General features: G+C 38.1%; 1 protein-coding gene across 3 annotated transcripts in view; it reads left to right on the top strand.

Moving 5' to 3' along the window:
- Nucleotides 1-13,338, top strand: part of ARID2 (AT-rich interaction domain 2) — a 104,379-nt gene that overhangs the window by 62,679 nt on the left and 28,362 nt on the right. For all 3 annotated transcript variants that reach the window (XM_081211375.1, XM_081211373.1, XM_081211374.1), the window contains 8 exons: nucleotides 1,989-2,122; nucleotides 2,243-2,461; nucleotides 5,462-5,529; nucleotides 9,442-9,508; nucleotides 9,592-9,842; nucleotides 10,892-10,988; nucleotides 11,073-11,282; nucleotides 12,977-13,129. In XM_081211375.1, coding sequence (XP_081067501.1) covers nucleotides 1,989-2,122; nucleotides 2,243-2,461; nucleotides 5,462-5,529; nucleotides 9,442-9,508; nucleotides 9,592-9,842; nucleotides 10,892-10,988; nucleotides 11,073-11,282; nucleotides 12,977-13,129 — 1,199 coding nt within the window. The remainder of the gene's footprint in view (nucleotides 1-1,988; nucleotides 2,123-2,242; nucleotides 2,462-5,461; nucleotides 5,530-9,441; nucleotides 9,509-9,591; nucleotides 9,843-10,891; nucleotides 10,989-11,072; nucleotides 11,283-12,976; nucleotides 13,130-13,338) is intronic.

The raw sequence follows: 13,338 nt of genomic DNA, 5'->3' as shown, positions 1-13,338 counted from the left end.
GCTTCCCCTACCCCCACCCCTCTTTTTAGTTTCTAGAGAAGTGCACCTGCCAGCTCCTTTACGAGATTTGGCAAATTAGCCAAGACTTCCCTTTTTAGAAAGGCTTTTGAGTTTGAATTGTTGTTTCTGCTATAGAAAGGCCTTTGTATAGTTTTTTGTTTTGTTTTTTTAATATCCTTGCTCTCCATTTTGTGCTTAGTATGTTTGAATTCTTGTTTTAAGTGGTTCAGTTGCTGCCCCCCCCTTTTTTTCCTTTTGTATGCTGCTGCAGGTGTATTCTCACTCCATTGAGGATTGTTGGATAGAACTATAAAATAGAAAAAATACAATACATATATTCACTGTCTGGAAACAGGATAAGGGGATGCTAATGTTTCTACATATTAGTAATTGTATGTGTGACTCAGGAACATATTACTCTCTTCGCTTAAACAGAGTAAGGTTGAGTTGAGTGGGATTCTGAAGTGGCTGGCTAGACCAGAAATGGTTATTAAAAGAGCACACTTTTTAGCAAGGAAAGTTCTGAAGGTGCCCAATATACTTCTTTCTCTGATGGTAAGGTTGTTTGGTCTTCCTCGATGGGAGACTTCTTTGGAAGTCCTCATAGACCACTCTGAGCGTGAGTGGGAGACAAGTTGAATTAATCTGTAAAATAAATGTTTTTTTGTTCATATTTGCCACAACTATGAAATCACCAGTTTGAAAACATTTTTGTAAAAGTTTATATTTGTACAAGTGGAAAATAATACTCTTAAAATGTACTCTGCATGTTGCTGTTCTTAAAGCAAGAATGTGGTAACTTTATGGTGGGAAAAGTTCTCTAGAAGCTCATTTTACAAGTGTTAAGAGTCTGTGCTTCATCTCGCTGGGCATAATTAAAAGGCCCTTGCCTTAGAAAGTCCTTGGGCCCCAAGAGACTAATTTTCCTTGAGAGAGGCCGAGTCCACCTTTTTGATCCTAAGAGTCCGATCCTATTCATATTTACTTGGAAGTAATTCTCACTGAGTTTAGTTGGGTGGGGTGTCACTGTCTACATAGGGTTGCTGACTAAAAGTCTTCCACAAACTCTGAAATCCCTTTGTTGGGCAAAGTCTTTCTCTGAACCACTGGGGGTGTAAATATAGTGATCCAATTCAGACATCTCATCCCAATCCTCTAAAGGAGAGGTGGGCAACCTCAGACTCACAGGTCAGTCTTTGCCCATGAAGCCATTTTCCCCAAACCACACTCGCATGTCAATCAGTTGACATCTCAGGTTGACATCAGCAGTGGTGGGGTTCAATCCAGCTGGGTGCTGCTTTGCCTACGCATTCTCTGCAGTGAAGAATGGAGCTTTGACTTATTGCTAATTCTTCAAACAATGATTTTGATGGTCATCTGAACTAATCCTTGCTTTTATGCTGACTGGGTGTGCTTGGCAATGTTTTGAAATGTCTTACATTAAGTAGGACACTGATATTGGTCACTCTTCTAGGTGTTGGTATGAAGTAATACCAAACATTAAAGCAATGGGGGTAGTGATCAACAATGAAGATTTTGTTCAAGTCTGTGTCTAATTCCGTTGACCCTGATGCCAGTACCTGAAATTAGGCTTGTGGGTACCAGCAAGCTGCAAAAAATATACTCAGTTTTTCAGTTGTAGGTGTATCTAGTAGAACTGCTGTAATGTACATTTAGTGTTTGTGGGGGTGGGTTGGTTTATTTTCAAAAGTTTAATAGTCAGTTTGAAGGTCTGCAATGCAGTTAAAATATAATGCTATAGAATAACCTATATAAAATACATTTATGGATGTTTAGGAATATGATTGTGCCCTTCAAATCAGAACTTAATAGTCTGGATCTAGGGTGTGTTCTATTTATTTAAGAATTCCTCAGTTTATTAAGTTTCACTGAGATGCTAAATTAAAGCAATTTACAGTTTTTTTAGCATTGAATGATTGTACAGTATGAAGTTCTACGTAGTGAAAAATCCTTGCTCTTCATTTCAGTTATCTAGAAAAGTACGAGAAAGTACATCACTTTGGAGAGGATGATGATGAGGTACAACCAGGCAATCCAAAGCCTCAACTTCCTATAGGTGCAATTCCATCTTCCTATAATTACCAGCAGCACAGCGTGTCAGGTAAATTTTGACAAATTAGTCAATGGTAGCGCCATTTGTCCTTGATTTCTGTTGGACACATGGCACAAAAAACATACAGGTACATTGTTGCTAATGATGTATTTTTGCCTTTATAAATAGATTTTCTTCGACAAAGTTATGGGCTATCTATGGACTTTAATTCGCCAAATGACTATAGTAAATTGGTGCTTTCTCTGTTATCTGGACTCCCAAATGAAGTGGACTTTGCTATTAATGTGTGCACTCTTCTATCAAATGAAAGCAAACACGTTATGCAGCTTGACAAGGACCCCAAAATCATCACTTTGCTGCTTGCTAACGCTGGGGTATTTGATGACAGTAAGTTTCTACTTTGAATAATCCTTTGATGAGCAAGTGTACTACTATGTAGCAGAGTTGTTTCCTTGTTCCTCTTTTCCTTCTGCATGCTCTGTCTTTTCCCATCTTCTATCCTACCTGTTTCATAATCCTACAAAAGAAGAGTCTTGTTGAATCAGACTGATGATTCAGCATCCTGCTTTCAGCACTGGCCAACCAGATGTTTCTGGGATGCCTACAAAAGTCCGTGAAGGCAGCAGTCTTCCAACACCACTGTGTCTCTTCCCAGCCACTGACATTCAGAGGAATCCCAGCCATGCATCTGTACATTCCATTTAGCTCCCATGACTAAGTCTGTTGATAGATCAGTGCACATCCTTGATTGTCTATAACACTGTTATTCTACAGGATATTTCCTTTTCAGTCCCTTTCCTAATGATTCCCAACATAGAATTTTCTTTCTTTCCTCAGACTTAAACAAATAGTTACTACATTTCTGAGAAAAGGTGCACAAGACAGGGCTATTAATAGCAGCCTAATACGTAGAAACAATATTCCAATAATTTCATCTAGGAACCAACCCCTGAACTGAGGGGATATTTTGGATTGGTACTTGACCCTAAAGTTCTCGCAAGTCACTGGTGAGACGATACATTAAAGTTAAAATGACGCTGATTCTATTACCTCCAGTAAGCTGACCCACTTTTTGTCCAGTAGATCTGTATCCTGCAGTGTTCTTCTGCTGAGATCCTTCCGGTCTCATTGCTTCTATAGCACACTTGTGCAAGTTTTTGTAACTTTCTTTTCTTTCTTTAATATTTCACAATAGTTTGAATTTCAAACAAGTTTCAGTATTTCAAGCATCTCTTGTGTTTCCTTGAAATGGTTAATCATGTCTTGCTTTGTTAGTCTAGAGTAGAACAAGGATCGTGGCCAAATATGTGTTTATGAAGACTGGAATAAACAAACTAATGGGGTTTTGGGGAGAGCGGGGGTTATTTGTTTCTTGCAGCCAGAGATTTAGGTGAGAATAATTGCTGAAGAGATGTGCTTTTGAACCACTGGTAAAAGGACATGTATGCAGCCTCTGGCCACATTTGGATATCATACTAAACCATAGGTTAATGTAGGATGCATGAGCTGCAGCAAGCCTTGGGCTGTTGCCCTTCTCCCTGCTTCTGATTTGGCTACAAAGAGCAATTAGGAAACTTCCACTTCCAGGTTAGATTTGCTGCTGCTTGTTGTCTCCAAACTACAGAAACTTTGATTATGGATCATGCTTCATGAATTATGAAGCTGGCTTGTTTAGTTTAAACAAACAATAGTTAGCATTAACTGCTGCACCCGAAGGAGAAGAGACTGCACTGCTGAAGAAGAGGAAAAAAGAGTGGAGTCTTACTAAACTATGGTTGAGTGTGACATCTGAATACAGCCATTATATTTATTGAAACTGACAGAATTTGATGTTGAACTCCTGCCATAAAGGCCAATTTGGATTAAATCAGAGAGTCTGCAGCTGGCCAGCTTCCAGCTGAAGACAGAACTAAACTTCCTGTGTAAAATTTTACTCTGGTACCTAGAGAAATGTGTGTTTCAACATAGCTGTATAACACTATTATCACTCCAAAAAGAGAGCATAGGAGGTGAATTGGGGGGGGGGTCACATCTGCCTTAAAAAATATTCCCTATTGCAGGCATATTCCAGAGAGTAAATTTTAGGATTTGAATTCTATGCAGCTGCTTGTTATCAAACTTTGATCAGCATTGCATATAAGTCAGTTGTCCAGATCCTAAAAATCAAGTATTTAGACTTGAAGAGTGCAGTCTAAAGGCTCAGGTATGCAGAGATTTCCCATTCTCTGTAATAAAGGAGACTACTCCATTCACACATGTTAGTTTCTTGTGCACATAGAACATTCCTTTGTTCAGAGAATAGGATGAGCCTTGGAACTAACCACATCAATTCCTGCGATTATCTTAAACAGTTCAATGAACCTTTTAGGGTTTAGCCCAGGGGTAGTCAACTTTTTTATACCTACTACCCACTAATGCATCTTTCTTTATGGTAAAATTCTTGACCACCCACCAGTGCTCGATGGAAGGAGGATTCAGCTTGTGCCATAGAACCCCCTACCGCCCACCTAGAATCCTGAAACGCCCACTGGTGGGTGGCAGGGACCAGGTTGACAACCCCTGGTTTAGCCAATACTGTTTTTAAACTTAAAAGGAACCAGGATGCCTTCTTTACATACACTGTAGGATCTGAATGTGGACAGATTTCTGGGTGTCTGCATTTCCACTTGGGTTTTTTTAAGCAGGTTTCTAGGCAGGCTGGAAACTGTAGACAGAGAACACCAACATGCAGGGAATTGTGTGCACCTAAGAAATATGTGGCTTGAAGTTACCCCTTCTTGCCATGCTAGTTTCTTTCAAGAAAATTCTACTTTGTGCAAGAACTCAAATATGAGATTCAGATCAAAGCAAGCAAAATGAACAGCTTTATGCAACTAAGCAAGTTTCTTTGAATGTTATTTGCATAATGTTTTTAAGCACAACATTTGAATTTTCATAACGCAGAGTTTACTTCTTCAGCATAGATTTTTTCACTCATTTTTTCTTCTTCCTGGCTTGTTTAGCCTGTGGCATAATTATAGCAGGTAGTTCCTTTATTATTCAGGATTGATAAAAGAACACACACCCCATTCTACTTAACAGCAGTCCAATTCATGCAGCTTTAGAATAGTTGATATAATGGGCTATTGCCCTTCAAAAGGAAGCACTCTTCTCCATGTTGTAAATACCCTACTCCAAGCAGAAGACATAACTCAAAACAATTTTTAAAAAATATTTATGCTACTTCTAATAAACTGTAATATTGGTACTAGAAAAGTATATTGCAACGGAATAAGATTGGCTGGCCACAATACCGCAAAATTACACTGTTTTCAAATTATCTATAGTATTGTCACAGCTGTTTATGGACAATTTTTAATTGTAACTTTAATGCTTTTTAACTCATAGCTTTAGGTTCATTTTCTACTGTGTTTGGTGAAGAATGGAAGGAGAAAACGGATAGAGATTTTGTTAAGGTAATTTTTTAAAATATAGTTTTAAAAACAGCATGTCAAAAAAAAATGTGTGATAGAGCCTTACAGTTTAACAGTGCAGCTTAAACATTGCGCTTAAATAGTAGTGGCAAAGCTAGACTAAAGAGAAGAAGGGAATTTTATTTAGAGTGGATCAGATAAAGAGCTCTCAGGTATTTCAAATAAGTGGGTAGGTGCAGAGATAGATTGAAAGCTTCCTTCTCCCCAGTAGGTGCTGCTGGAGGTAATAATACAGCGACTGTGTTATTGTAGATTAGTATTGAGAAACAGCATTTAGAATGTGTGAAAGTCTCCTTAGTCAGCTCCAAAGTTATATGTACAACTTCAGCTGAGTTTCACGCAACCAAGTTTGCACATCCATGTCAGTTATTTTGTAGAGCGTGGATCGTGTTCACGATAGGCTGTGTGCACTGTTCCTTGAGAAGACATTGCATTGTTGCATGTTGCACACCACCACTCAGCCTTGTATGCCATATTTTGACCTATGTGTGTGATAAACAATTCAGGTGGTTACTGTGCCATGAGCACTATATACTAGGCCCCAAAATATAGCATTTCATGCACACAGTGAATGTATTACAGATGCTTTATTTAAGAGCCCCAAAACATTTGTTTGCCCACTAGAGGGCACGGTCAGCTGTATTAATCCACTAACAAGAAAACTTAAGGTAAAGCATCTTTTTGTGTTAATATGTAAGAATTATTAATTACTTCATCATTTTTTGCAACAAGCAAATAATGACAGTACAGGTGGATTGTATTATATATGTTGATGTATTGATGAAAACAATGCAGAATTTGACACATTTGAAACCGAATTTGAGGCACTTGAGGTCATAAAAGTGAAATACATTTTAAAATACAGTGGTACCTCGGGTTAAATACTTAATTCGTTCCGGAGGTCCGTTCTTAACCTGAAACTGTTCTTAACCTGAAGCACCACTTTACCTAATGAGGCCTCCTGCTGCTGCTGTGCTGCCGGAGCACGATTTCTGTTCTCATCCTGAAGCAAAGTTCTTAACCCAAGGTACTATTTCTGGGTTAGCGGAGTCTGTAACCTGAAGCGTATGTAACCCGAGGTACTACTGTTTGTAATTTAATTTTATTGACAGAAGTGTGTGAAACTAAAAAGGACCTGTATCTATGAAGTAAATGTGACTTTTCTGCCCAGATTTAACATTTCTTAGGCACTAGTGAAAAACTTTCCATATATCACATTTTTCAGGCAGTTAGCTATTACTATTTTAAATATAAATCTATTTCACAGAGAAAAAAGTATAAAGTGAGAAAATAAGATTAATAATAATAGGAGAAATGTGGAGAATGTCAATTTGCCTTCATAGCAAAAATGGTAGCATTCAGTAATTAAAAATGGTTCCTCACTGAGGGTTTTATCTTTATCTCATTGAAATATTGGTTTTCTAATAAAAACTTCTATTTGAGAAAAGTGTCCAAAGTTTTATTCAATTACGTCTAGCAGTTGTAGCACAGCACCACTTAAAATTGAGGCCATGTCCCTTCACTGCAAACAGTTGTTAATGGCAAAGGATGCATGCAATCCCATATTGCCTCCCAGCCCATACTTTCCACTCAGTTAAAAACAATACAAGCTTGGAGGAAGTGGAATGGGCCAGAATTTGGTAGCTGTACAGTGGTACCTTGGTTCTCAAACTTAAACCGTTCCGGAAGTCTGTTCCAAAACCAAAGCATTCCAAAACCAAGGTGCACTTTCCCATGGAAAGCAATGCAAAACGGATTAATCTATTCCAGTCTTTTAAAAACAACCCCAAAAACATAAATTTAACACGAATTTTGCTGTCTAACGAGAACATTGATCCATTAAATTAAAGCAGTAATCAATGTACTGTACTATAAAATAAATAAGACAGTATTGTAGATGATAAAAATTAAAATTATTTTCCCCCTTACCTGCACTGATGATAGTCATTTGTTTGGATTGGGGGGGGGGCTTTTATCCATTTCCACAGTCACGCAGTCAATCAACTAATCAGTAGCTGAACTGGGTTTCACACAGTCACAAAAACAAATTCACCAAAAACACAAAATAAATAGCAAAAACAAAAGCGCCAAACTTAATCCGTTCCGGAAGTCTGTTTGACTTCCGAAATGTTCGAAAACCAAGGCGAAGCTTCTGATTGGTGCAGATGCCCCGGAAACAATAGCCAACAGCCACATCGGACATTCGGCTTCTGAAAAACATTCGAAAACCTAAACACTTACTTCGGGGTTTTCAGCATTTGAGAACCAAGGCGTTTGAGAACCAAGTTACCACCGCAATAGCCTGGTGCACTGAATGACTATGCATTCATATTGCTGGGTTGGGGAACGCTCTGTTTGCATCTTTTGGGGGATCCTTCTACATATGGGTGCTGTGCTTCTAGGGGGGAAGAATTGTGTCCCATGCCATTTGGTCGTTACACCAAAAGGCCACAAATAGTTATTGCTAGTGGTGCATATAGAAACCTACCAAATTATATGTGTTTGACCTGTTACATCCGTTGAATATTTGTGTCCCGAGGAAAGATAGTCCAGGAATGTCTCATTGTTTAGTGATAGCAGTAATAGGAACTTCAGTTATGTTGTGAGGATTTTTTTAATAGGAAGCTTGGATGTTTTCCAAAATCTATTTATAATTGTTACAGTGTATCTAGTATGATAGCACAGTTTTAAAAAGAATTACTCAGGAATGCCGTTTAGTAACACTGATTCTAAAATTAGCTATATTTTGGAAATTCTATTTTTTTCCTTTTTTAATGTTTAGTAGTATAGTGCACCCTACTTAAATGCTTCATTGTTTCATGTTTTAATGAAGGCGTGCATTAAGTGGATTTTAGACATGTCATTTCTATTACTGTACATTCAATAATTGATAAAGAGATCATGTTTGCATAAATTGTTATATAGTGTTACATTTTATTTTATTCTTTGATTCCCCCCCCCCCCGATAGCGGAATAGTGTTTAAGGTGTTCTTTTTATGCTTGCTCTCCCAACCAAGTGTGAATTAACTCCACTTTCTTGCCATGATATTTACAGTGACACTACATACGAGTTTCATTTAGAGATAGAAGCACAAGAGACTGATAGGATTAAAAATAAGCATATAACAAAAGGTGGCAGATGGCTTAGAGTTTTGTTATTCATGCTGATGTCTTTTACTTTTAAACATGAAATTATTTTGCGTCAGTGGTTGCTTTGATTTAAAATGATACTGTAGCATTGGCCATCAAGACTGGGGAGCAAATGTCCTTCTAGTTGTTATTGGGACTTCAACTTCCACCAGCCCCAGCAAGCATAGCCAATAATCAAGGGTGATTGAAGTAATATGGAATCATAGTCCAAGACTATCTATAGGTTCGCAGTTTATCCCAGATTGAAAGAAAATAAATTGAGCACATTAAATAAAAAGATGCAAACATCCAACCTAAAAAAATGGAAGGTATTTGTTCGTTAAAGAAAGGCACAACTTGGATAAGTTTTGAAGTGCATAATTCTGTCACTGCACATCTGTAGCTATGCAGCTAAATGGTGAAGGCAAAATAGTACTTTTGGGTCAGGAGTGTACAATCCTGCACTGTAATTTTATCATGATTTTTGCTTGATAACTAAGTTACTGTAGAATATATATATATATATATATATATATATATATATATAGTCCAGTAGCACCTTAGAAACCAACTAAGTTTGTTTTTGGTATGAGCTTTCGTGTGCACACACACTTCTTCAAATACACATATTGTAATCAGATACACATACTGATATTGTAATCAGTCTCATTCCCCCCGCATCACAATGGGTTTTTCAGACTGCTACCTTGTTAAAGGAAACTTTGCAATAAAAAAATAAATCAATGTTTGTTTGTTTTTGTTCAGTTTTGGAGGGATATTGTTGAAGATAATGAAGTACGTGACCTCATTTCAGACAGAAACAAATCTCAAGGTGAGTTACGTCAAATGAGCATTGGGTTATATCTGGGGTATCTAGAGCAGAAACTGTTCAAGTGAATGTGTTGTCTTTTATAGATGCTACACCAGAAGACTGGATATGGGAGTCTTTATTTCATCCACCACGCAAGTTGGGCATTAACGATATTGAAGGACAACGGGTTCTCCAGATTGCAGTGATTTTACGAAATCTTTCCTTTGAGGAGGGAAATGTAAAGCTATTGGCAGCTAATCGTACCTGTCTTCGTTTCTTATTACTCTCTGCTCACAGTCATTTTATTTCTCTAAGACAGTTGGGGCTTGACACATTAGGAAACATTGCCGCAGAGGTAAGAAACAAATACAGAATATGCTCTTTATGAGTTAAATGGCTTGAATCCCAAGGCTGGATTGAGTTTAAACATTAAGGATTCTCATATAAAAGGGGACTGGAGATCTTCCAGACTCTTTCTTGTTGTTTCTTATTATCTCTTCAAATATTTTCAAGAACAGCAAGTTTCTGCGGATATTTTTAGTCCACTGAAATTGTATCCCTGTGTTCTTCATAGCATGTACTTGTAATCATGGAATGCCTCATTTGGATGTAAAGATATGGGTTGTTTGTTTTTGTTTCAAAGTAGTATCCCTGTTCTTTGGGATGAGATTAAATAATTAGATGCCATACCCTCACCCAAAATGTAACCCATCACTAAAATCAAAATCCACAAATTGTCAATAATACTTTTACATTTAACACTGAAGATTGGCTACTGTTCTCCTAGCTTGCGCCCAGTGCATTCTTAATACAATAAAAGTGGCTGTTTTATACTTCCTTTGTGGTGTATTCAAAAGGGCCCTAATTTCTTCAAATTCTGGAAATGTCCTGTACATTTAATGCTTATTTTTCCTGATATGTTTAAAGCTATTGGCTGGCCTTCCAATATAATCTAAACAAGCCATAAAGTAGTGCAAACAAAGCCTTACAAAACAATCCTATACATGCTTACTCAAAAATAAATCCTTTTGTTTTCACTGGGGCATAGTGCCAGATAAGAACAGATAGAACTGTAACCTTAGGCAGCAATCCTCTGCACATTTACTTGGCAATAATTTTCATTGAACTCAGAGAGAATTTTTAGTAGAAATGAATGGATTTGGACTGTTACTTCCTATTGCTTTCAAAATTTCATACAAGAGACTGAATTTAGTGGTAATAAAAACAGTGAAAGTTAATGAAGAACAGAATTTACTTATCCACAGTAGTGGAAATGATATAGCATCCATTTGAAAATGTTTTCAGTATTGAATTTGACATCTTTCTAATCATTTCAGTGATTGTAAATATTATTCTCCATTATAAGTACATCACTCAGGTAAAAGTGCTTTCTTTCTTTTTCAGCTTCTATTGGACCCTGTTGATTTCAAAACAACTCATCTAATGTTTCATACTGTTACAAAATGCTTAATGGCAAGAGATAGATTCTTAAAAATGAGGGGTAAGTTGTTATGTGGTTATTACTTCTAGTCTGGATAATTGAGGATAAAGATGTTTGGTTCTAAAATATTTGTTTTTGTTTCAGGCATGGAAATCTTGGCTAATCTTTGTAAAGCTGAGGACAATGGTGTCTTAATTTGTGAATATGTAGATCAAGAATCCTACAAAGAAATCATCTGTCATCTCACTTTGCCTGATGTGTTACTTGTCATATCAGCTTTGGAAGTGCTCTATATGCTCACTGAAATGGGTGAAGTGGCTTGTACTAAGATAGCAAAAGTTGACAAAAGCATAGGTAAGTGAGCAATTTTTTAAAATTATCAATATCATTAGCTATAGGCTCCCAGACATGTTTCTTATTAAGTAAACAACAGTTAATACAGTTCAGTGGGTAGAGAGTTTGATTTGGATTGTAAAGGCATTGGTTCAAGTTCCCATTATCTTAGCCAATTCCTATTTCGCAGACACTGTTACCCATTTGTAAAGTTGGAGTCATACATTTCCCCCCCCCAAACCAACACAAACAATAATTGTAAAGGACTTTTGAAAATTAAAAGTGCTACATAAAAGTAAAGCTGTTGCAGTGCAGTTTTTTGTCATTTGCACCAAAGAAATGTATATTTTTCAATGAGGAAGGTTGCACAAAACTGTACAAAATAAATTATGCCAATAAGTAAGCTGCGTAAACTTGCTTAGTTTGCATGCTTTGTTCTGATCTCAGTAGTTGAGTATTTACAGAAAGAGGGTGGATGCAAGGAGTGATACAAAGTCAAGAAAAGTTAATAGTAAACTATGGAAGGTAGCAGATTAATATGCAGGTAAAAGGTAAAGGTAAAGGTACCCCTGCCCGTACGGGCCAGTCTTGCCAGACTCTAGGGTTGTGCGCCCATCTCACTCAAGAGGCCGTGGGCCAGCGCTGTCCGAAGACACTTCCGGGTCACGTGGCCAGCGTGACATCGCTGCTCTGGCGAACCAGAGCCGCACACGGAAACGCCGTTTACCTTCCCGCTGGTAAGCGGTCCCTATTTATCTACTTGCACCCGGAGGTGCTTTCGAACTGCTAGGTTGGCAGGCGCTGGGACCGAACGACGGGAGCGCACCCCGCCGCAGGGATTCGAACCGCCGACCTTTCGATCGGCAAGCCCTAGGCGCTGAGGCTTTTACCCACAGCGCCACCTGCGTCCCAATATGCAGGTAGCGTGACTAAAAACCACCAATGAAGGATAAGTAGCCTTGGAGGACACCAAATGAATATCTTGGGATCTGGAGGCTCTTTTGATACTTTCCATTTTTGTCCATTAGAACATGGGTAGGCAAACTAAGGCCCAGGGGCCGGATCCGGCCCAATCGCCTTCTAAATCCAGCCCGTGGACGGTCCGGGAATCAGCGTGTTTTTACATGATTAGAATGTGTGCTTTTATTTAAAATGCATCTCTGGGTTATTTGTGGGGCATAGGAATTCATTCATATTTCCCCCCCCAAAATATAGTCCAGCCCCCCACAAGGTCTGAGGGACATTGGACTGGCCCCTTGCTGAAAAAGTTTGCTGACCCCTGCATTAGAATATGGTTTCTTTTAATACCTTAGATTCTCAAGAGTCCATACTAAGTACTGGATTCTATGTGTGATGCTAAACTTTATTACCAAGTTGACCACATTCATAAGAAACATGGTCTTCCTAAAACATCTTCAAATAACTGAATCTGTTCCCTCCCACCCAAGATTATACTAAATGACAAAAGCAGATATCTGGATTCTTCAATTATGATTTCAGTATAATACCTCCTTTGTGATTTTTTTTTACAGTCAAGTAGTATATAAAATTATGAGTTAAATGCAGTAATAAATACCAGGCCAAGAAAAATGCATATACCGAACTTATTTAAAGCTATTTTCATTTTCATCAGTTGAATAGAGAAAACGTAATAAATGAATTGTCTTTCAGTTTCTATTGTGTTAATATTAATATGATTAATATTAATGATTCAGATACATTAGTATGTCTGGTCTCAATGGACATCCAGATGTTTGGATCAGATGCACTCGGGGCAGTAAAACTTGTCGAACATCAGAGTACGAGCCATCTACTCTCCGATATCAGGCAGCAGCAAGTGGAGCAGGTTCCATCACATACTACCCCAGGTTAGTATTGCTGTTGCTAAACAAATTTTATATAAATTATATTGTATAGTGTTCACCTTTTACTGCATTGGTGGGGATCCTCCAGCCCGTGGACCTAATTAGGCTAGCCAGGCCTCCCAGTTGGGCACACCAGGCCACTTTGAGCTAGCTACACCCATCTGTTAGTTCATCAGACGTCAGGTATGGGCTAGATAAAGCCATGGCTGCAA

Source organism: Podarcis bocagei (genome assembly GCF_964188305.1).
Source record: "Podarcis bocagei genome assembly, chromosome: 10".
Lineage (NCBI taxonomy): Eukaryota > Metazoa > Chordata > Lepidosauria > Squamata > Lacertidae > Podarcis > Podarcis bocagei.
The sequence above is the reverse complement of the archived record's forward strand: the minus strand, read 5'-3'. Positions and strand labels throughout refer to the sequence as shown.